Below are 22,003 nucleotides of genomic sequence, written 5' to 3' on the forward strand. Positions count from 1 at the left end.
TGTATAATCAGAATCAGAAATACTTTGTTGATCCTCATGATGAAATTGTGATTCGTCATATTCGATCTGATGTGAAGGACAGAGGATTACAGAAGTAGAAATAACACATATGACTATGTAAAATATTAAATATTAATTATTTTAAAATATAAAATATTTATGTGTTGAGTATGTTAACTGTAAAAAAAAATATTTTAATTATGTTCCTTATGCTAAAATACAGTGCAAACCTGGTATGTAATGTTAGAATATATACATGATAAAGGATGTATAAAATATACTCATAAGTATAATCATAGCTTATTATTTTAACTAGTACTAAAACTAAACTAAACTAAACTAAAACAAGATGACGAGTATAATTGCTGCGGATTATAACCGAATGTCCGTGAATGCAGCACCACACACAGCACTCCCACAGTCCCTCGCGCTTCCTTTTCCAGCAGCGCCTGTGATCATGGCGGACGTGGTTGCGGAGCAGGTATCGGACCAGAATCCAGTCCCGGACCGGGAGCTGAACGGGGAGGCGGAGGACAGAGAAGAGGCCGACCCCGTGGGAGAGACGGCGAAAAAGAAGAAGAAAAAGAAGAAGAAGAACAAGTCGGCAACGACAGGTGAGGCTGGCTCGAGCAGTTTCTAGCTAACAGGCTAGCACAGCTAATGTTACTTATTAGAGCTAAGTCGGGTTAGCCGCGGTTAGCTAGGACCAAGGTGGAAGTGACCTTCAAAATAAAAGCGGTCAAGTCTTCGCATGTGGGGACAAGTTTTAATATTCTCTTTTTAAATTGGGTTTTTAAACAAATTATAAATCAGAATATAATTTCAAAGAAGTTAGAAATTTTTATCAATGCATGGGACGAAATGTAGATATATAAAAGATAAATAAATGGGTGTTTTAAATATTTTCTTAAGCTGCATTTCATTTTTCCCCACTAGATTTGGGTAAAATTGCGTTAATGACAACAGAGACTTAAAGTATTGGTTTGTTTTCACAACATCAAAAATAAAAAGCACACTTAACTGTCAGCGTATGTAAACATAAAATAACTAAGGATTTTTAATGTGAGTTCTTGTATCTATGATGATTTGTTTCATTAATGATTTCAAAGAAACTGAATACATTTCCATTTTACATAAGGATATAAATAGTGTGTCTGAGTGGTGTTTTGAGAAATATCACTAATGTCTGTCTTACTTTTTAAAAAAATATTTATACATCTTTGTAAATGTATGTATAAGTATATTTAGTCACATGTAATTTGACTGATTTCTTTTTCTTTTTTTTTGTGTTAGAAATTTCCAACTTGGGTCTTGGATTTTTGCTGACCTGAGACTTGATTATCCATTTAGAATAATGTAATCTATCGAATAACTATTATTAATTTATTTTAGTTTTTTTAAGATAGGACAGTGCAAATTAATGAATGTACACGCTATGAAAATGCCACAGTTAGGCTAAAGGCTATTTTTCATCTGTAGTCCCTTGGCTTTTATGTTACACAAGGCTATCTAAAATTCAAGAAAGCTCAAACAATGAATAAAAAAAAATAACATCAACAACATAGACATAAAAAACATTCTTAAAAAAAACATAAAAAAATTAAAATAAAAAGTGCATACAGTTTTAAAAACTTCTTTAAAGACACCCAAAAAATTATTTTAACATAATTTTCTTTAGTCACAAGAATGTAATGATCATCAAATGTATGATTCAGTGCTAAGACCTGAGGCAAAGTTGAGGTTGTTTGTGCTTTAATTTTTGTCAGTCGTGCCTTATATGCTCTGTATTATTTTTTTAATCATATAATTAAAGAGTTGTTTGAATTGTGACATTTATTTTGAAAGTCACACCGGAAGAGTGTTGTTAAAACACGCTTGGCTTGACGCTGATCCTCATTAGCCATGCGGGTTGAGGGCAGTGTGGATGGTGTTTTCTGTGGCGCCTGTCAGGCCTCGTGAAACTCGCCGGGCTTCAGTCACAGCTCCACACAGGAGCAGTGACATTTAACACAGCTGATAGTAAAAATAAATTCCTGCTCATATCGAGATAAAGCAGTAAAAATCTGCTGATCTAACTGCTCCCTGTAGCTACTGTCCTCCCTTCCGACTGCACTGAGCCTCAGCCAAGTTTTCCTGTTTCGTAATTCCCGTTTGTCAGAGTTATTATGTAAGGAGAACACTCAAAGGAGAATTTCCTTTAATAAATCAACCACATCAAAACATTACGAACCAATGATCTGCACACACTTATGGGCCAAACACACCAGTATAATATTATCTGTAATACAGAGATATTTTTTAAATGTTAATAGCCTACAGAACAAACTCAGGAACATAATTTTGATCATGATAACAATGTGCCCTGTTTACTGCATTTATATGAATGCTTCTGTAAAAATCATTGTTGTATTACTACAGTTTAAAAGCATTACCTGAACACCTACTTGTTGTTTTGACAAACCCGAGAATGACACTGTGTTTTTTTTTTTTGGGGGGGGGGGGGGGGGTGCAGCAACAAGTGTTTGGTGCAGAAATGTGGGAAACAAGCTGTGTCAACCACTGTAATGACATAAACTCCACTTTCTGCAGCTGACTCAGCAGCGTTCTTGCTGATGTTGATGTCAAAAAGTGACTCCTTTAAAACCCTCTTTGCACCCATAATGGTTAGTTAGAGCCGCTGCCACTTACAGTAAACAATAATTAATGTACAACTATCAAACAGTAGCAGCTCCTCCACAACACACACTATATTGCCTCTTTGCATTTGTGTTCTATTCTCTTCAAGGTTTTTAAAATCATGTACACATTACACGATATCAGAATAGATCCAGTGAATTTATTTCGTGGATCCTGAGTTGGCCTGATGTGACATTAAATACAGTCCTTAGTGTCACAATCCAGTCGCTGCATTCAAAATCTGTACTAATATCCTGCTCAGTAAGCTAAAACCATGCTTGAGAAACAAACAGTTTTTGAATTGCCCACTGTTTCCAGTGAAATATTGCAGTACGCAAACACTTGACACTTCGCCACCATAAATATCCCACAGTGCCATGTGGTAGACTTGACACTGTTGATGACAATGGACGGCGAACAAGGCAGCTCTGTACCGTTATTATGTAATAAATACTTCTCCAGAGGTGAACGACTTTGGTCATGAGTCTGCTGCCTGGTGTGTGAGTTAGGAAATGCTATATAAAGTATTGTGGTAGGGACGGCATTACACATGGGTACGCAGGCTGTACGATGACAGCGCCGACTGAATTACAGTCTACAATGTACGATGCAATAGCTTCCCACACTGAGTGCGCAGAGATGCTGCACAGGCTATCACTTCTCCAACTGGAAGCACAACATAGAGGTCACATTATTAAATAACTGAAAGTTTTGTGGGCACTATACTGCTGTGTGTCTGCTAGCTGCTAGGTTGCTCACCTGGCAGCTGCAACCCCGCCGCTATTTCCATCCATGTTTTGTCCTTCTTTACGCGATCCTGGTCAGAGCTGGAGGACACATCATACATGCAAGGCTTCTGCTGCCACAACTCCACAAGGTTTTCTCTTTGATGGAATCACACACATTTCTTTCAGCGCGTTTTACTTCCATGGCGAGCGGCTGTCCGTCTGTTTGTTTGGGTTTAGCGCAGTACATTATTTTATGCTGCATTTCTATTGGTTTGTTAGTAGACGTAGGTGGTAACAGCAGTCACACAGGGAGGTGGTCATCCCAAATTTCTTACACTGTTGGAATTGTAACCCAGGCTGTCTTTGATTGCAAGACTGGGACAGCAGCCATTCTTGAACCTCTCCTGAACCTTGTGTGCCATAGGACCACCATTTTAGAGCCACGACCAAAGATATCACCCCGTTTCTTTCACGTTGGTCATCTTTGGTCTGGGACAGCCCAAAATCGCTGCGTGTATAGCGGGCTTTAGTCTGAGTGTGACTAGCTAAGAGTTGGTACAGCTCTGGTTTTGCCTTTAGCCAGCACTTGACCTTTGTTTTGGAGGATTTAAAATCTGTTATCAGTTTGATTTCAGAGTCGACAACCCTGGATGGAAAAAGCTGACAATCCAAATTTATATTTATGATATTGTGGTATCTTAAAATTGCCACTCACACTGCTGCTTGTTACTCTGTTACTGTCTTTTCTTTGAATAAATCTGGACAGATATGTGAATGTAAATGGTGATGCTTGAGCCCATACTGCCTTATTAATTTAAAACAGTTGAAGTTTACTGGTTTTGAAACCTTATTCACAGGCATTTTATTGAGGATCCAAAATTACTCCTGAAAACAGCGTTAAGCATTATCTGGAGACAAAGATGACCGTGACATAATGTTACACAACAAGTTCGCCTGTGGTTCACACTTTCTAACATCCAAAGTTACTCCTACACACGTGATGAGAAACAAAAACTTCAGAGATTCATGCTTGCACATGCCAGTAGTGCTGCAGAACAGGAAGTGGCGTGGTAATTACAGCTCAGTGTGTCCAAAAAGATGCATACTACTGTTAATGTACACGAAAGTATGTTGAACGATGGTGCACATTTTGGTATGTAGTGTGTATTATGTGATTCCAGACGTAGCGTGTGTTTCTCCTCTCAGTTATATTTCTGAAAGTCACAAAAGAGCCACTGATTTTGTTTTCGGAGCCGCAGCAATCCCTTAGCTGACTTTAAGATGATGCCAATGAGTTCCACATACTGAAGCATAAAGATTTTTTTTAATTTGAGAGAGCTGGTATCAGATTGGTGCCCAGTATTTTTATTTTTAGCTGTGACAGATCTGCTCTAAAAGATGATGCTGATATAATAATTACTGTCTGTGCATCTCTTTATAACTGCTTTTGTTCTCCCACTTCGCCCTCTGCTTCCTGCTGCTCGTGCTGATGCAGCAGCTTTTTGGCCGCTGCTAGCTGATCCTTCATTGGTCTGATTGTGTCTACTCGTTGCTGATGATCTTTCTGCCGCTGCAGGCCCTGAGGCGGAGGCTGACGAGGTTGCCGAAGTGACCAAACAGCTGGAGAAGCAGGCGATAGAAGACAAAGAGAAGGAGGAGGATGGCGAGGAAGGTGAGTGTCTTAAACACCCATCATCTTCTTACTAAAGCAATGTCGACACATCACACGTGAGCTTTGCACTCAGTTGGTGTTATAGCAGTGTCTTCACTCACACAGATGGAGATGATGGAGAAAACTCGGCAGGGAAAAAGAAGAAGAAGAAAAAGAAGAAGAAAGGACGTAAGTTGACCATATTTTAATTTTAGTGCCACTAAAAAATAGTCGTAAAGCTCTGTTTGATGCTGCAGTGCTGTGAAGGATCACCCTGACTGAGAAAACGACCATCGCCCAGCTGAAGTTTTACTGCGTCAGGTCAGAGTCAGTTTGATGAGGTGTTTTCTTTTTCTCCTCCAGCCAAATCTCAGACTGATCCTCCATCTGTGCCCATCTGTGAGTTATACCCAAGTGGAGTGTTCCCCATCGGACAGGAGTGTGAATACCCCACCTTACAGGATGGGTAGGAAGAGCACACACCCCCCACACACACCTACACTTCTACATGTGTTTCTGCTAGTTTTCAGATGGTTCATTTAGTCCTGTTCAGATCAAAGATTCATGACAAGACAAGCTGAATGTACACCAATGCGACATAGATGAGACAGTGTATCTTCTCCAAAACAACAACTCTCTGTACTTCTCAGCGCTCGACAGTGCGAGGGTTTCACTCCCATTTGCGACTAAAAATAGGTGTGTGCGAACTGTAAAGAATATTTAGGGGCACATGTGCGAGTAAAACAATCAGCCAAAGCAGCCTATGTTTTTGTCAATAAAAAAATATGATAATCTAACCGCAAATGTTGGAGGAACTCCAGCCGCCTTCCCTCTTCCCCGTGTGACATTGTTATGGGCGGTTTTCCAAGCCACTGTCGGCACAATGAATATAAGTCCCACTGTCGGCAGCGTGGAAATAAGTTAAAGTGTGGAAGAGACGGACCGGGTTAAGCTGCGGACCTCTAGGGAACCCTGCTCCGTTCTCTCCGCAGTTAGGGACCGTTTGCCACGGCCAGGCTGTCGGCTGGGTGGAAATAAGTCAAAGTGTGGCGGAGAAGAGGGACCGGAAAAAGCGGTGGACCTCCAGGGATGCCAGCTCCGTTCTCCCCGCAGTTAGGGACCGTTCGCCACGCTGCTGGGCAGGGTGGAAATAAGTCCTGCAGAGTTTCAGAGGACCTGGAGAATGTTTTAAGATAGTAATAACATTATATAAGATCATCATATTGCAAAGATAATATATATATATATATAAGATAATAACATTAAAGACAAAATTAAATTGCAATACTTTTTCAAAACTTGATGATTTTACCTTTCTGTACATTTTGTATACAAATTCATTAAATAATTTTGCTTGTAAATGTCTATTTGCATCACGTTTATTACGGAAAACACATTATTTGATCAATTTACATTGTGCCCCTAAAGTTCTTTGTGCGCTCCTTACTTTTTCAACTTAGGAGCACATGTGCTCCTTGGAAAAAAAAAGTTAGCGTCAAGCCCTGCTTCTGTTCTGATTTTCAGCTTTTCAGGTTTATTTTGTGGCTGAATATAATTTGTAGCTTCTTATATTATGACACTGGCTACAGCTGCATTTGTAGTCGCGATGAAAAGGCAAAAACATAAAACGACCTGCGCGCCAGATGGACAGTGCTCATAATAAATAACCAGCGCAGATGAATCAGTCAGTGAGTATGTGTGTGTGTGTGTGTGACACGCACATATATTGACCAGCAGCAGTGACCAGCCTTCCATCACCGACACACTGTGAGGACGACATACATGTCAGCAGCTGTGGAGATGTACATGAGACAGACTCCGTGTCAGCAGGGACAAAGGGTGGTTGTCAGAGAGTGCAATAACAAGCTGACAGTTTATAAGTGACAAGACCAGCGGCCTTTGCTATAAGGTGACTGGCTGCTGAAACAGGTGATGCACCTTAGGTTCTGTAACCAGCTGCTGTCGAGTCGATGAGCGGAGTCGCAGGTGACCAGCATCAGCCAGCTTGAGTCGAGCTCAGACAGCCAGTTCACACCGCTGCAACTTTTCTCTGCACCGCTCTAAAACAGTTTTGTTTTGTCATGTATCTTTGATCTGAACCGTTCTTAAACCCTAATCGGTGTTTCTCATATGTTCATTCAGCTGCAGGTGGCACAGCTGTTACATAAATATATATAGATATATAGATACACTCCCCTGCTTTCTGACAGTGTTTACATTTAGCTTTGTTCTGCCCTATAATGTGCCCACATGACTGACATGGCATCTTTACGTCTACCAGTGGGGGCGACACTGTAACAAGTTTCGGTTTTGACGTCATTACTTAAAAACCTCTTAAAAAATTTGGACATAATTTTATGTAGGTGACTTGTGTCTGTGTTCTGCTTGTTAACAGCCATCAGTTGTTTGTACAAGCAGAGAGAGTCACAGTATTGATTGAAACACCAGCTGTCAAATGTTACATCTGCCCCTAAGTGCAGGAGCGATTGTAACTGCATGTGGGCTATGGGAGGCTTTTTATTAAACGGAATTTGACATCTACAACTTGTAGTAGTTGTGGGAATTTATTTCTGCCCAAGTTATTAATTTTATAGTCAGAAATTGTCAGCTGACAGTATCCTGCCTGCAGTTTTTCAGACGTCATCAGTACAAGTTTGAATCTAGCAGTCTGAGATTTAGTTTTAGAGCATGTTACTAAACATGTTACTGGTTGGTATATTGTTTGCATGTGTTCATATTTACATTAAAAATAGCGCCCAAAAATTGTGTTTAAATATTCAGATTTGCATGTTATTAACAATGGTAACAATAATGTTGCTGCTGTCTACAGTCCCACACTGTGTGCGTCTGTGCTGATGTACTCATTGACCCTGGTCAGCTGACAATGGCCAGACGAGTCAGGAGAGTTATGTTGTAAAACCAGCGATTGCCTGCAGTGTTAACGTGGTTACTTTCACCACTGACTGTCCCCAATCGTCAGCCTCTCTTCCATCTATAATTGAGGCCCAAAATAAAAACATGTGTTGTTGTTTTTCCTCCCAGTCGCAGTGCAGCGTGGCGTACAACCAACGAGGAGAAGCGGGTGCTGGATAAAGCCAACGAGGAGGTGTGGAACGACTTCAGACAGGCAGCCGAGGCCCACAGACAGGTCCGCCAGCACGTTCGCGGCTTCATGAAACCCGGCATGACCATGATTGAAATCTGGTGAGGATTTGTTTATCACTGCGATCAACTTCATTAGTATTGTTATTTTTATGTACTAATGGCTGTTTGGAACTAGATCAGAGGTTTTTAAACTGTGATGCACCTCCTCATGGGGGATTTAAACTTGTGCGTCACCTGTATGCAGACCCTACGCTGTAGCCTACACCGTTGTGAGCATTTATACTTGTGCAGTGGTGTGTCTGTGTCACTCTGCAGTTACACCTTCAGAACACTAGTCGGCAGCAGGGTTTCTGTGAAGTGCTGTAAAGTTTAGTTGATTCAAAACACACATTAAACACACAAGTACACAAATCAGCTTCACAATAACTCGCAACATTCGCAAACACTTGTCTTTATCTGGACACATTTTCCCCACAAATACAACATGCTAACATTATTAGCACAAGCCTATGGCATTTTACATTGTATAAATTAGCCTAGCAGCTAGCAGAGATTTCCTCTGCTCATATGAAGCCAGGATAAATCACACACAAGACTTAAAATGCTATTTTTGTGGAGGCTTTATTGTCTTCTCAGTTTATTGTTTCTTATCTGTGAAATTAAAGTAAATCAAAGCTTTGTTTCCACTGAGGGAAATGGTTTCAGCTTACAGAAACAGACAGGAGGTCTGTGTCGCTAGAAAGAAGGCACTCCTTAAAACGCACGCAAATTTCCTCTGTTGAATAGTACTTTATTTGCACTTTCATCTTCTCATTTTCTCTCATCCCTCCCCTCAGTGAGCGGTTGGAGGACTGTTCTCGTAAGCTGATAAAGGAGGACCGGCTGAACGCTGGCCTGGCCTTCCCCACCGGCTGCTCTCTGAACCATTGTGCTGCCCACTACACTCCCAACGCCGGAGACACCACCGTCCTGCAGTACGACGACGTCTGCAAGATCGACTTCGGCACGCACATCAACGGTACTGCAGGAATTAAGTGCTTCTTCAGCTGCACTTTGTGCTGATGTTGAACAGCGATGCATTCAAGGACCACTCTATAACAATAATGGATAGACAGAGTAGCTGCCACTAAAGATCTACACCTCAGGCAGCTAATGGTTTACATTCATTACTGTACATAATGAAAATGAATTGTCAGACACTTGAAACTCGGCACTGAAAGGTAGTTCATCATCACACTGGACTGTTTGTGTCAGTAATAATTCTCCAAACAAGTTCCAGCTTTGGTGTAAGCGTAGATTGAATACTAATTATGCAACTCAGAGATGTTAAGTTTGATGGCACAACTTTTTTTACTGCACAGATATAAATTGAAATAAGTGGCTGCCTGATGGAAATCAAAATCTCTTTTTCAAGAGTTACTAGTTTCAACACAACATCTAAAAACATAACTCTCGCTGAGAACAGATCCACTAAAGACGTTCTGCTTTCTGCCTGGTGTCTGTTTGCAGGGCGAATCATTGACTGTGCCTTCACTGTCACATTTAATCCAAAGTATGACAAGCTGCTGGAGGCTGTGAGAGACGCCACCAATACTGGAATCAAAGTATGACGAACACAAACACGCTTTACTCTGATGTGTTTTATCTGCACACTGCCTGGAGCTCACGACTTCCCGTTTGTTGCAGAACGCCGGCATTGATGTGCGTCTGTGTGATGTTGGAGAGGCGATTCAGGAAGTGATGGAGTCCTACGAGGTCGAGCTTGATGGCAAAACATACCAAGGTGGGTTCTTTTGACCTCACACTGAACTGTAGGAGTGAAGGAGGTAGTTTGGTCTTGTCAATTCGTGTGTAGAGTTACACGTATTTTTTACGAAGTATCTTGTTGCTCTGACTGATCTCTGACCCTTGTATGTTCTGCTTCAGTGAAGCCAATCCGAAACCTGAACGGCCATTCAATCGGTCAGTACAGAATACATGCTGGTAAGACTGTGCCCATCGTTAAAGGAGGAGAAGCAACGAAAATGGAGGTGAGTTCATCACCAGTTGACCTCTGCTGGTTTGTCAAAAATTCGTAACACGTTTTGAATACTGGAACTCATATTTTTTGCATTTTAAAGATTTTTAAAGGCCTAAAATCATAAAAATGTGGCTGCATGTAAAACTTTTTAAGGCCTTCAAGTTTTAGGCCTTTTCAGAATCAGCAGTCACCCTGTTACGATTTTATTGTTTTCACCGTGCAGGAGGGAGAAGTTTACGCCATTGAGACATTTGGCAGCACAGGTAAAGGTGTGGTGCACGACGACATGGAGTGCTCTCACTACATGAAAAACTTTGACGTCGGCCACGTCCCCATCAGGTAATAATCCATCCCTCTACACAAAACATGCTCCTATTATTTGATGTTAGAATATTCCAGGTCTGATAAAGGAGGAGCTTAAAATCAATTTGAAATGTAACAGGAAGTCCGTGCAGAGCAGCTCAGACTGGCCTGATGTGCTCTGAAATGAGCGATATTTGCATCCCCAGTCTAACATGACTTATGTTTACTTCCCTCTTTCCTCGCCAGGCTGCCCAGAGCGAAGCACCTGCTAAACGTTATCAACGAGAACTTTGGCACGTTGGCGTTCTGCCGGCGCTGGCTGGACCGTCTGGGCGAGAGCAAATACCTGATGGCCCTGAAAAACCTGTGCGACCTGGGCATCGTGGACCCCTACCCTCCCCTCTGCGACACCAAGGGCTGCTACACCGCTCAGTTCGAGCACACCATCCTGCTCAGGCCCACCTGCAAGGAGGTGGTGAGCCGGGGAGATGACTACTGACACCCCAACCCCACCCTCCAACAACACCACAGCCCCTCCTCGTCACCACCACACAGCACCCTCGTTAGCTCCTTCAGAGAGGCAGGACACGGTCGTCTCAGAGCAGCTTTGAGGGATGCCAAATGCTACTGTGTTCTCCCCACAATACACCACTCGCAGCTTGCAAGGAAGAAAGACTGGCCTTCTAAGTTACCTATCAACCACAGCTAAGAATTATAAACAAGCCAACACGTTTCTGTCAGGGGAAGCATTGTGGTTCCCTGCAATGCCCCGCGGACCTCATTTTACAACATATTAAACCTTTATTTAAGCTGCTGCTGAATCTAGTGCACCCCCAGTATTCAAAGAGACGGTGAGTGTGGGACCCCCCCCCCATTATACCTCCCTTTCATTTTCAAAGTTTTCTATGGCTCCACTCTGAGCCTCCAGTGCTTTAGTGCTCGAGTTAAATTAAGCACAAATGCTACTGACAGGTGTAAGACGTGGTTTGGCCAATGCATGGCCTGAAACCTCTGCAAACAGACAATTCCTAACATTTAAAAACTCGGGGTGTCGTCATAATAAATCTTCATACAGACACCGTGCATCTGCAGACGTATGTTTGGCTTCTGTCGCAGCGGGAGGGAACTCTGCACTCTGGCCCTCTAGCGACCGTTTCTTTGATATTTGTAAAATATCTTTGAAGTGGTTGCTGCCACTGTTTGTTCCCCAGTCAAAAACGCTTCATTTTGAACTCCCTGAAAATGTTTTTGTATGAAAAGAAAAATAATTAAAATGATTTTGCTCATTGTGTCCTCCTCTGTTTGTGGTCAGTTGCAAGAAATCTAATTCCACAGTTACCAGACAGTCTGTGCAACACTTTTCATGGATTAAGTCATTTTTTTAAGTAACAGAAAGACATTTTCTTTTGAGAGTTGGATAAGAAGCCTCGAAGACTGAAATGTCTGTCCAGAAAATATATTTAAATCTCGTTGATGTAAGCTTTTGTGTGTTAATCACATGTAGATTTATTTCTGTCAGAATGTAGTGAGGGGCGTCCATCACATATTCCCACTCAGATTGTTTTGTAAAACGAACCTGCAAAAAACTACGAGGTGAAGCATTTAGTTTACAGTCCGAAAAGACTAAGAAAGGGATTAGTTTAACAAGCAGCCAGCCTGGCTCTATTTCAAAACCTTAAATTGCCACTTTTACACCTCATTAATTACATATTAAACAAATGTGCAGTGTGGGAGAGGTTATTTTTGAAACATAATGGGTTACAAGATACCCTGCGAAAAACTAATAAGCAATTGTTAAAATAATGGTAATCAAGTAATGGTAATGGTTAAGGTAATGCAACTTATTACACTTGATTACTTTTGTAACTGGATAATAAAGCTGTGCAGTGATAGGCTGTGGCGGAAGACACTATTCCTGCACAGCCCAGAAAGATGCAAAGCAACAGATCTGTCATAGAGAGCATTGGGAAGGTTACTTTTACAGTGCAATAGGCTTACTAGTTACCTTGTTAAATATGTATTAAGTAATGTAACTTTTAATTACTTCATCAAAGTAATGTTGCATTATATTTGATTACTTCTCTAGCAAATGTTTTAAACTGGGCAATAAAGCTAAAAAATGAATGCAAAGCAACAGAAACAGCAAACCAACCATAACATAAGAAATTAACAAAAAAGATGATTAAAATTCCACAGAGTAAAGAGAGAGTAGATGAATAAATAAAGTAGAATAAAAATGGACAGAGAAGGTGATTGGCTGCAATCTGCCCTCCCTCCAGGACCTGTAACACACAGTCGGACATCTCTTCATCATCTTGTTAACTCACCTGTCACACACTGAGATTTCATACTTAATTTTTAAAGGGGAACTAATGTTTTTTTCGACCTGGGCCCTATTTTCCGATCTACTTCTGTCTAAATGAATGACAGAATCTTACCTTACTATATAATGATGAAAACTCTGTGTCTGTTCCACGTTTTTCTCCTCACTGACTTGGCCAATCCATGTGAACTTTGGCACAGTGGTAGAGAGTAACAACCAGGACAGAATTCATTTCTATATAATCTCACTATACTGCAATTAAGAGTATAATAAACACTCAATGTGGACCAGGATCTCAGAAGTTTAGGTCGCTCTGGAGAAATGGGTACCAGGCAGCAAAGGTGACACAAGACAGACTCTTCAGTTGCGTTTCAAAGGTAAAAAAAAAAATAAAAATCTATACATATTTAATTCTCTTTCAACTGATTTTTCTCTTTTCAAGTGTGTATTCTTTTGTCTTGGAACAATATTCACACTAACACTGATGTACTCAGCTCAACAGCATGTATCATAAACCAAAAAGAAAACCAGGAATGCACCTGTCAGGTAAGTATAACTATTTTATTTGCATTTTCTTAACTTTAAGTTTTTGCTTGAAATGCTATTTTAGTTCACTGGTATTATTAAGGCACTCGGTAATTTATTTATTCCTATTTTATCTTTTTTATTACACGGCTCTATTAAATGCTGTATTCTGATTGGTCAGTCGCGACATTCAGAGGTCTGATATTACTGTGTAATGAGGTAATGACCGTTGCTATGTAGCCCAACGTTGCTAGGGACGCTGCCCTGACAACAGTTACTTTTTTTTATCGGGCTAACGTAGCCATTACCGCTTCAAAATAATAATTTACAAGATATAAAGATGGAGTATTTTCATGATATAACTTTTAACATATTTGGTGACGATGAAAATCTTGAGTCATGGTTACAGGCTGAAGATGAGAAGAATGCCGGAGAAGAGGGATGCTCAGAGGCGCACGGAAAAGAGATGCTATTCTTTTCATTTTCTCTTGATTCCCTGTAGCTATTGTAGCGCAGATTCAGCCGTTGCCGGCAGTTTTTTTTCTCTCCTCCCGATTTAATTTATATTATATTTATTTAATCAATATTCTGTCTCAGATTATTTATTTAACTGATAATTAGCCGTGTAATAAGCGGGATAATGTATAATGAGCCGGTGAATACTGGGAAAACAACGCGGAGGGGTTCTATTCGCCTGAAGGGAGCTGAAAAAATACTCAGAAAAAAGAAAAAGTTACTCAGAAAAACAGGAAAAATTACACCAAAAAACAAACAAACAAAAAAAAATTACTCCGAAAAACAGAAAGAATTACTCAGAAAAACAGGGCTTTTTTATTTGACAAGTGAATGCAATACACTTCCGTATTTTAACGTTATAATGTTGATTAAATATAAATCGGCGACAATAGCGCTTCCACCGGAAGTGTCTACATAAACGATTTTATTTTGAAGTTTCTTGCATGCATTTCCCGGCCTGAGACTGGATGCACCGGAAGCGTCTGCAGCCAGACTGTTTTGCACGTCTCGCGAGATTTGAGTTGTTGCAGGAAGTTACCGCTGGAGCGAGCTTTCAAACGCGAGGAGTTTGTTTCTTGTCGAGTAGCACACAGAAAGTAGCTGAGTGTTGTAAGTGTAAAAACAACAATGCCTCGTCCTTGCGCATATCCCAATTGTAGAAACAAAATGTCGCGCTACAACCCACGGAGCTTTCACAGACTCCCCTATTCTGACATGGAGACACTGAAGTCGTGGCTAGTTGTGCTACAAATGGATGCTAACACTCCTGTAGCCACACTGCGCCTTGCCGACCATCGGGTCTGCGGTGATCATTTTGACCGGGATGACTACTGCCAGACCAAGAAGACACCCAATCCTAAGCTCCTTCGCCTAAAGAAAAATGCGGTTCCAAGAGTGGAGGTAATTGAATAATTATTCAAATTGCCTACTTAGCTAGTAGGCTATATAAAGTTTGCTGTCATTGGCGCTGCTTTCACAGCTATAGTGGCTTACGTTAGCTAACTAGCTAGATAGGTACAATAATATTCTGTATGAGTGCTTTTCAAGCTTAAACGTGTTTCAGACATGATGACAGACAGCTTGCCTACCTGCTCCCAAGCCTGTCATCCCCCAAGCTTATGTTAGAAATTCAAGTCAACTTTACTTACAGAGCACATTTGCAAATAACAACTGTTGACCAAAGTGCTTTCCAGAGACACTCCCCTAATGCCAGGTCTCACTGCTCCCTGCACCAACCCAACAACCTCCTTTACCTTACTTACACATGGCCAGGTAGAGACAGTGCTGATGCTACCTTTCCTGGTACATTCACCATACTCTATTTCACACGCTACATAGCATAACTACAATATAAGCTAAAGTTAAAGGAGATAGAGAAGATAAACTCACAGGCTTTCTCAGCCCAAACAGCACTGCCACCTCTAACAAACCCAGGCTCCATTTGTGCAAGCTCCAGGTAGTGACGGTGCCGATACTACCTATTCTACCTATCCCAGCACATTCACCATACTCCGATACTCAATTTCACACTCCCATATAAGCTGAAGTTAAAGGAGATAGAGAAGATAAACTCACAGGATCAGCAAACTAGAAAGCAGTGATTTGTCAGTTGATCTGAGGGGACGAGAGGTGGAATAGGGAGTGAGGAGTTCTGAAATATAATCTGGTGCTGGTCCATGCAGTGCTTTAAAAACAAATAAAATAGAAAAATAAAATAACTCATCTGTTTGATTGTTTGAAACATTGTTTGATTGGTTGTCAAATACTGTGGATATTCTATACCTGACATTGTTATGCTGTAGGTTTCAGAAGCATCCAGCTCTGTAGCGATGGAGGTGATGGGGCTCCAGAGGGGGTTGAATCACTTGCTGTGTATGGACGTGGATGTTGGTGTTATGAACACAGAGAGATCACCATCCATCGGGAAAGTCATGAGTGATACCGACACCAATATCCACCACAAATTCAACCCCTGGCATGCCTGCAAGAGTAAGTAACATATCTGGAACACCAATACACTTTACTACAAAATCCAGGGTCAGTGCACAACTGCTTTTCAATTTGTTGATTTTCTGCATAATGTTATATACATCATCCTAAGTTTAAAGGGGAACTAATGTTTTGTTCAACCTGGGCCCTATTTTCGGATCTACTTTTGTCTAAATAAGTGATAGGATGTTCAATATTTGACATTTCTCCAGTACGAAGCTAGGGCTGACCTGCCTGCAGCCCGTGGGCATGCGCTATATTAAATAATAGGGCACTCAGACAGCTTCAAACAACGTCAAAATATGTCCGCTAAAAGTGCATTTTTTTCACACAGATAGGCTCGGATTGTTAGTATAATTATCTGACAACATAACGGAAAGGAGAAATGAACGTCTGTGTTTACCTTTAGCTAGAGTCGGACATGTTTGTTGTGTCAAGTCAAAACACTCACTCAGGGAGGGATAGTCTGGCTCTGAAATCTCACGTCTCGTGAGATTTGAGTTACCGCTGGAGCGAGCTTCCAAATGCGAGGAGTGAGTCATGGCTGAATTTTTACCTGCCTCTGAAGAAACAGTGCTGATACTACCTTTCCTAGCACATTCACCATACTCTATTTCACACGCTATATAGCATAACTCCAATATAAGCTAAAGTTAAAGGAGACAGAGGCTTTCTCAGCCCAGACAGCACTGCCACCTTCAACAAACCCAAGCTCTGCTTATGCGAGCTCCAGGTAGTGACTGTGCCGATACTACCTATCCTAGCGCATTCACCATACCCTATTTCACATGCTACATATCATAACCCCAATTAGGGCTGTGCGATTGCCTCTAAATTTCATATTGTGGATTGTCGTTGCTCTAGATTGCCAATACACGATTAAATCACGGGGGGGGGGGGGGCGTTACGTCCTTGGGGGTTACGGCTTTGGCACGTGTCTTACGTCGATCACTACCACGTTATTTTAATATTTTGCATCACATACAAAATACAACATGCTAATGTTATTAGCACAAGCCTATGGCATTTTATATTGTATAAATTAGCCTAGCCACTAGCTGAGATTTCCTCTGCTCATATGAAGCCAGGATAAATCACACACAAGACTTAAAATTTTTTGTGGAGGCTTTATTGTCTTCACAATTTATTGTTTCTTATCAGTGAAATTAAAGTAAATAACAGCTTTGTTTGGCACCACATGATACCATTAGCATTGCAAGATATTGACTGAGGATGTCTTACAGGGGAGGCAACCATTGATCCAGAGAGTCCAGACTTCGCTCCCTCTTTGCTCACTTACCCAAGTGAGAGTCAGTGTATGGAGGCTCCAAAAAAACTGGACAGGTAACCTTCTCCGTTGTTTTGCTGTCATTTTACTGTACCAAATGTTGGTAGTATGTCTTGATTAATATTTCTTGGTCGTTATGTGTTTTGGTTATAGGTTCACTAGGAAGAGAAAGAGAAAGAGAAAGCGGTCTGAAACCATCAGCAACTCCTCTCTGGCTGACACATCGGACTCTATCACTGCAGCTCAGGTGTCTTCCACTGTGGAGCCAACATCAGACTCTCAGCCTCCAGACTGTCAAGAGGAGCTTACTGGTAAGAGTTTGTCGCATGCCTGTGACCCTGGGAATCCACCTTTTGTGATATTATAGTCACAAATAGCTCCGTAACAACTTACGCAAGCTGCCTGGTGTTTGTACAGTTACCAGAGTGGATTGAGATTGCATCCTTGTCCAGTAATCTGGTGCATCTCATTTAATGGTCAAATATCACAAATGAGACAAGAATTAGCTAGCTGGCCACCCTGCTGTCTCTCCGCCTCTCCCCGCTGCTAGGAGACTATTCACTGGGAGGAGAGCAAACAAAAGCTCTCGAGACAGAGCTTCAGTAGCGATGTAGCAACTCCAGTTCAACAAGCGCAAAACCTATCACCAAGTGTTCTGTCTAACAGCGGGGCTGTTGCTATTCGCACAGCTGAAAGTTTGTCTCCTTGGACTGTCCACCATTTCCTGCTTTCTTGAAATGGATATGACGTCACATTATTCAGAAACTACAACAGTTAAAGTGGCATTTTCTTTTCACCTCTGCGATTATTTCGATTCAGGCATTTAAAAAATGTCAAAAGAAAAATTGTTATACTTAAGTGAATCAGTTTTCTTCCACCCCTAGTTTTCACTCTCCTAAAGTCTCATTTATGAACATGTCGTACGCACAAAACGAGGCCTGAAAAAAGCATACGCCACCCCTCACGCAAATGTTGTGATCTATAAACATAGACTAGAAGGGAGAAGCTTTGACCCATGCTTGTGAACATTTTGGAGACAGAAAATTGGTGATGCAGATGGTGAAATGGAAGCCTTATTGTAAAGGTTGTCGAATATTTTTTGATGCATTCTATTTTTGGCTTTTGTCCACATGTACATTTTTAGTATGGAGCCTATGCAATGTTTTATAAATGAGATCCCTGTTGTGTAACTGTGGCCATACTTTTGTTTGTCAGACTGCTTGGTGGCCTTCACTGCGACTGTCTCGGACCACACTGACACCTCAAGCTCCGCACCTCCCGCTGACCCACCTTGCCGCTCAGTTCACACACGTTGGATGGACCCTACACGACAAGATCATGATTATTGCAAGAAGGCCAACGGAAAAGATGTGCACGATAAGACGACTCAGGTTGATGAGTTTGGGTACTTCATTCTTCAAAATGACGCGGATGCTTTGCTCCACACTGGTATACCCTTGGAAACATTTAACATCCTTGTGTCAACACTTGAAGGACATGCTTACAGTGCATTTACGCTGTCTGTGCGAGATCAAGTTCTCATGACACTTATGAAATTAAAGACCAACTGTGAGACAGACGATCTGAGCAGACAGTTTTATGTGTCACAGGGCATGGCTAGCAGGGTAATCTCATATTGGATTGACAAACTGGACCAAGTTTTGCGACCTCTAATTCCATGGCCTCCAAAAGAAACTCTTCAAGCAACCATGCCCGGAGCATTTAAGAGGAACTTTCCGGATACGACATGTATTTTAGAGTTCAGTCAGAGCCGGTTACAAAAACGCAAGAACCCTGATTCGTATAAGACAGTGAAATACCAGGTGGCTGTCGCCCCATGTGGACTAATCATGTTCATCTCTGCAATATATGAAAGGCGATGCAATGACACATTCATAACCAAGAACTCGGGAATATTAGACTTCTTAAAGCCTGGAGATGAGGTCATGGCAGTTCGAGGTGTCACCATAGAAGATTTGCTGTTTGAGAAAGAGGTTAAGTTGGTCGTTCCATCTTTCACGGAAAAAGGTCCAGCTAAGGAACGGGTGAGAGTCAGTAGACGAATAGAACATCAATTTGAAAGAGCAGTCGGACGTTTGAAAATGTATAAAATCATATCACAGGTTGTTCCGAACGCCATGGCCCAGAAAATAAGCAAGATTCTGAGAATATGTGCTGCTCTTGTCAATTTAAGGGAGGATCTCATGCGTGACTCACATTGATTTAGCACAGTGGTTCCCAACTGGTTGCTGCAGCTTTTGTTTTTTTTGCTAGAATTTCTATGTAATCAATCGACAGTGAATTTACTTATTTTATTAATTTGACAGTATCCAGTCCCTAAAATGTTGAGGCATTACCCTCTGGTTGAGGGGGAGAGGTTGTCAGCAAGTAGTTTGTTGGGCACAGGGAAACAGAGATCTGTTTCCCTGTTCCCTAAAAAAGAGGGTGGGTCATGGGGAGTACCACCAGTTGGTCCAGGAGCTTCTTCTCCATGATGGCAGTTTCCAAGCATATTTTAGGATGACTCAGGGGCAGTTTGACAACCTGCTGTCTATCATCAGGTCGTATAGCTCTGGGTATCCAGCAGCCTCTACCACCAGTTTCTCCTCCATTGTTTACCAACTGTAAACTTGTTGTCGTGACCACCACAGAAGGTCCGCCACTCAAATCATCTGATTGGACAATGGAAGAAAAGCTGAGATGACGTGGAGCACTTTTCCGCTATGAGTTGAAGTTTTTTCAAGTCGAGGACTTCGGAGCTCTCCAGCAAAAAGCTTTATTCTCATTAAAAACAATCACAAAAAGCCGCCTCCAGCTGCTAAAACGCTTTCTGTGTGATCAGGGCCTGAGTCATTAGTTCAAGGTCCACGCAGTTTAATACATTCAGCATCATACTTGTGTTTGGCCATGTTGTCGAGCTAGTTTGCTGTCTCTGTTAGGTAACTGTCCCTTTGTCAGTCACTCTACAGCAGATAAAAGCTCTGTGCCAGAAATTCACTGTATTTAAAAATATATTGTGTTTTTACAAATGTGACACGTTTCAGAGTCACTTTGGGTCCATTCAGAATAGACCCATGACCCCCCTTTGGACTGCGACCAACCAGCTGGGAACCACTGACTTTGCAGCCTTTGCAACGTGCCAGTCAAATCACCAGTACTGCCCTCTTCCACATAAAAAACATAGCTTGTCTCCGCCCATCACTCTCCCCCACCGCTGCTGAAACTCATCCATGCCTTCATCTCATCCAGAACTGACTACTGTAACAGCATTCTGTATGGTGCATCATCCAAACTCCTAAATAAACTCCAGTACATCCAGAACTCTGCTGCCTGTCTGCTCACCCATTCCCACTGGCTTCCTGTCCCACAACGCATCCAATTCAAAGTCCTTCTCCTCACCCATAAAGTTCCCTCCTACCTCACTGACCTGCTCCACCGCCGCACTCCTTCTCGTAGCCTCCTCTCCTCTGATGCCAACCACCTGACTCCTTTTGAAAAGATGAGTTTTGAGTAGTGAATTATGTCGTGTGGTGAATGATGTCGTGTGTATTTTAGTGTAGTCTATTTTATGATCATTTTCAACCTATGTAAAGTGTCTTTGAGTACCATGAGAAGTGCTCTATAAATAAATGTATTATTATTGTTATTATCAGTACAGCCAAGTTTGACCACAGTTCAAGATCAGTGATTGACAACTGCATTAGAAACTCCCCTGGTCTGCTCTGGTCATCTGTCACATACAGTACATCCAGAAAGTGTTCACAGCGCTTCACTTTTTCCACATTTTGTTATGTTTCAGCCTTATTCCAAAAAGTTTTTTGAGATTTTTGCAAAGTTATTAAAAATAAAAACTAAGAAATCACATGTACCTAAGTATTCACAGCCTTTACTCAGTACTTTGTTGATGCACCTTTGGCAGCAATTACAGCCTCAAGTCTTTTTGAATATGATGCCACAGGCTTGGCACACCTATCTTTGGGCAGTTTCGCCCATTCCTCTTTGCAGCACCTCTCAAGCTCCATCAGGTTGGATGGGAAGCGTCAGTTCACAGCCATCTCTCCAGAGATGTTCAATCGGATTCAAGTCTGGGCTGTGGCTGGGCCACTCAAGGACATTCACAGAGTTGTCCTGAAGCCACTCCTTTGATATCTCGGCTGTGTGCTTAGGGTCATCGTCCTGCTGAAAGATGAACTGTCTCTTGCTGCATTCATCTTTCCCTCTATCCTGACTAGTCTCCCAGTTCCTGCCGCTGAAATCATCCCCACAGCATGATGCTGCCACCACCATGCTTCACTGTGGGGATGGTATTGGCCTGGTGATGAGCGGTGCCTGGTTTCCTCCAAACATGACGCCTGGCATTCACGCCAAAGAGTTCAATCTTTGTCTCATCAGGCCAGAGAATTTTGTTTCTCATGGTCTGAGAGTCCTTCAGGTGCATTTTGGCAAACTCCAGGTGGGCTGCCATGTGCTTTTTACTAAGGAGTGGCTTCCGTCTGGCCTCTCTACCATACAGGCCTGATTGGTGGATTGCTGCAGAGATGGTTGTCCTTCTGGAAGGTTCTCCTCTCTCCACAGAGGAACGCTGGAGCTCTGACAGAGTGACCATCAGGTTCTTGGTCACCTCCCCTGACTCAGGCCCTTCTCCCCCGATCGCTCAGTTTAGACGGCCGGCCAGCTCTAGGAAGAGTCCTGGTGGTTTTGAACTTCTTCCATTTACGGATGATGGAGGCCACTGTGCTCATTGGGAACTTCAAAGCAGCAGAAATTTTTCTGTACCCTTCCCCAGATATGTGCCTCGAGACAATCCTGTCTCGGAGGTCTACAGACAGTTCCTTTGACTTCATGCTTGGTTTGTGCTCTGACATGCACTGTCAACTGT

The 22,003-nt window shown here is 42.0% G+C and overlaps 2 protein-coding genes across 2 annotated transcripts; both read left to right on the forward strand.

The window, feature by feature from the left end:
• Nucleotides 1-420: 420 nt before the first annotated feature.
• Nucleotides 421-11,772, forward strand: LOC125882901 (methionine aminopeptidase 2-like). The gene is made up of 11 exons (XM_049566885.1): nt 421-614; nt 4,981-5,076; nt 5,182-5,244; nt 5,419-5,521; nt 8,098-8,259; nt 8,997-9,178; nt 9,670-9,764; nt 9,847-9,943; nt 10,087-10,190; nt 10,404-10,519; nt 10,730-11,772. Exons 1-11 carry the CDS (start codon nt 458-460, stop codon nt 10,980-10,982), a joined length of 1,428 nt encoding a protein of 475 aa, XP_049422842.1. The 5' UTR covers nt 421-457; the 3' UTR covers nt 10,983-11,772.
• Nucleotides 11,773-14,290: 2,518 nt separating this feature from the next.
• Nucleotides 14,291-21,996, forward strand: LOC125882893 (uncharacterized). Its single transcript, XM_049566851.1, has 5 exons — nt 14,291-14,747; nt 15,650-15,836; nt 17,081-17,180; nt 17,278-17,435; nt 18,340-21,996. The coding sequence occupies exons 1-5, from the start codon at nt 14,475-14,477 to the stop codon at nt 19,344-19,346; spliced, it is 1,725 nt and encodes a 574-aa protein (XP_049422808.1). The 5' UTR covers nt 14,291-14,474; the 3' UTR covers nt 19,347-21,996.
• Nucleotides 21,997-22,003: the final 7 nt, after the last annotated feature.

Source organism: Epinephelus fuscoguttatus, linkage group LG22 (assembly GCF_011397635.1).
Source record: "Epinephelus fuscoguttatus linkage group LG22, E.fuscoguttatus.final_Chr_v1".
Classification (NCBI taxonomy): domain Eukaryota; kingdom Metazoa; phylum Chordata; class Actinopteri; order Perciformes; family Serranidae; genus Epinephelus; species Epinephelus fuscoguttatus.

What these genes read in the sequence shown, in the direction of transcription:
- LOC125882893 (XM_049566851.1), top strand. Translation starts at nt 14,475, where the DNA reads ATGCCTCGTCCTTGCGCATATCCCAATTGTAGAAACAAAATGTCGCGC. An exon ending in GCTCCAAAAAAACTGGACAG is followed by an intron (nt 17,181 to 17,277) that starts GTAACCTTCTCC and finishes TTTTGGTTATAG; the next exon opens with GTTCACTAGGAAGAGAAAGA. An exon ending in CTGTCAAGAGGAGCTTACTG is followed by an intron (nt 17,436 to 18,339) that starts GTAAGAGTTTGT and finishes TTTGTTTGTCAG; the next exon opens with ACTGCTTGGTGGCCTTCACT.
- LOC125882901 (XM_049566885.1), top strand. Translation starts at nt 458, where the DNA reads ATGGCGGACGTGGTTGCGGAGCAGGTATCGGACCAGAATCCAGTCCCG. An exon ending in GAACAAGTCGGCAACGACAG is followed by an intron (nt 615 to 4,980) that starts GTGAGGCTGGCT and finishes CTGCCGCTGCAG; the next exon opens with GCCCTGAGGCGGAGGCTGAC. An exon ending in TGATGGCAAAACATACCAAG is followed by an intron (nt 9,944 to 10,086) that starts GTGGGTTCTTTT and finishes GTTCTGCTTCAG; the next exon opens with TGAAGCCAATCCGAAACCTG.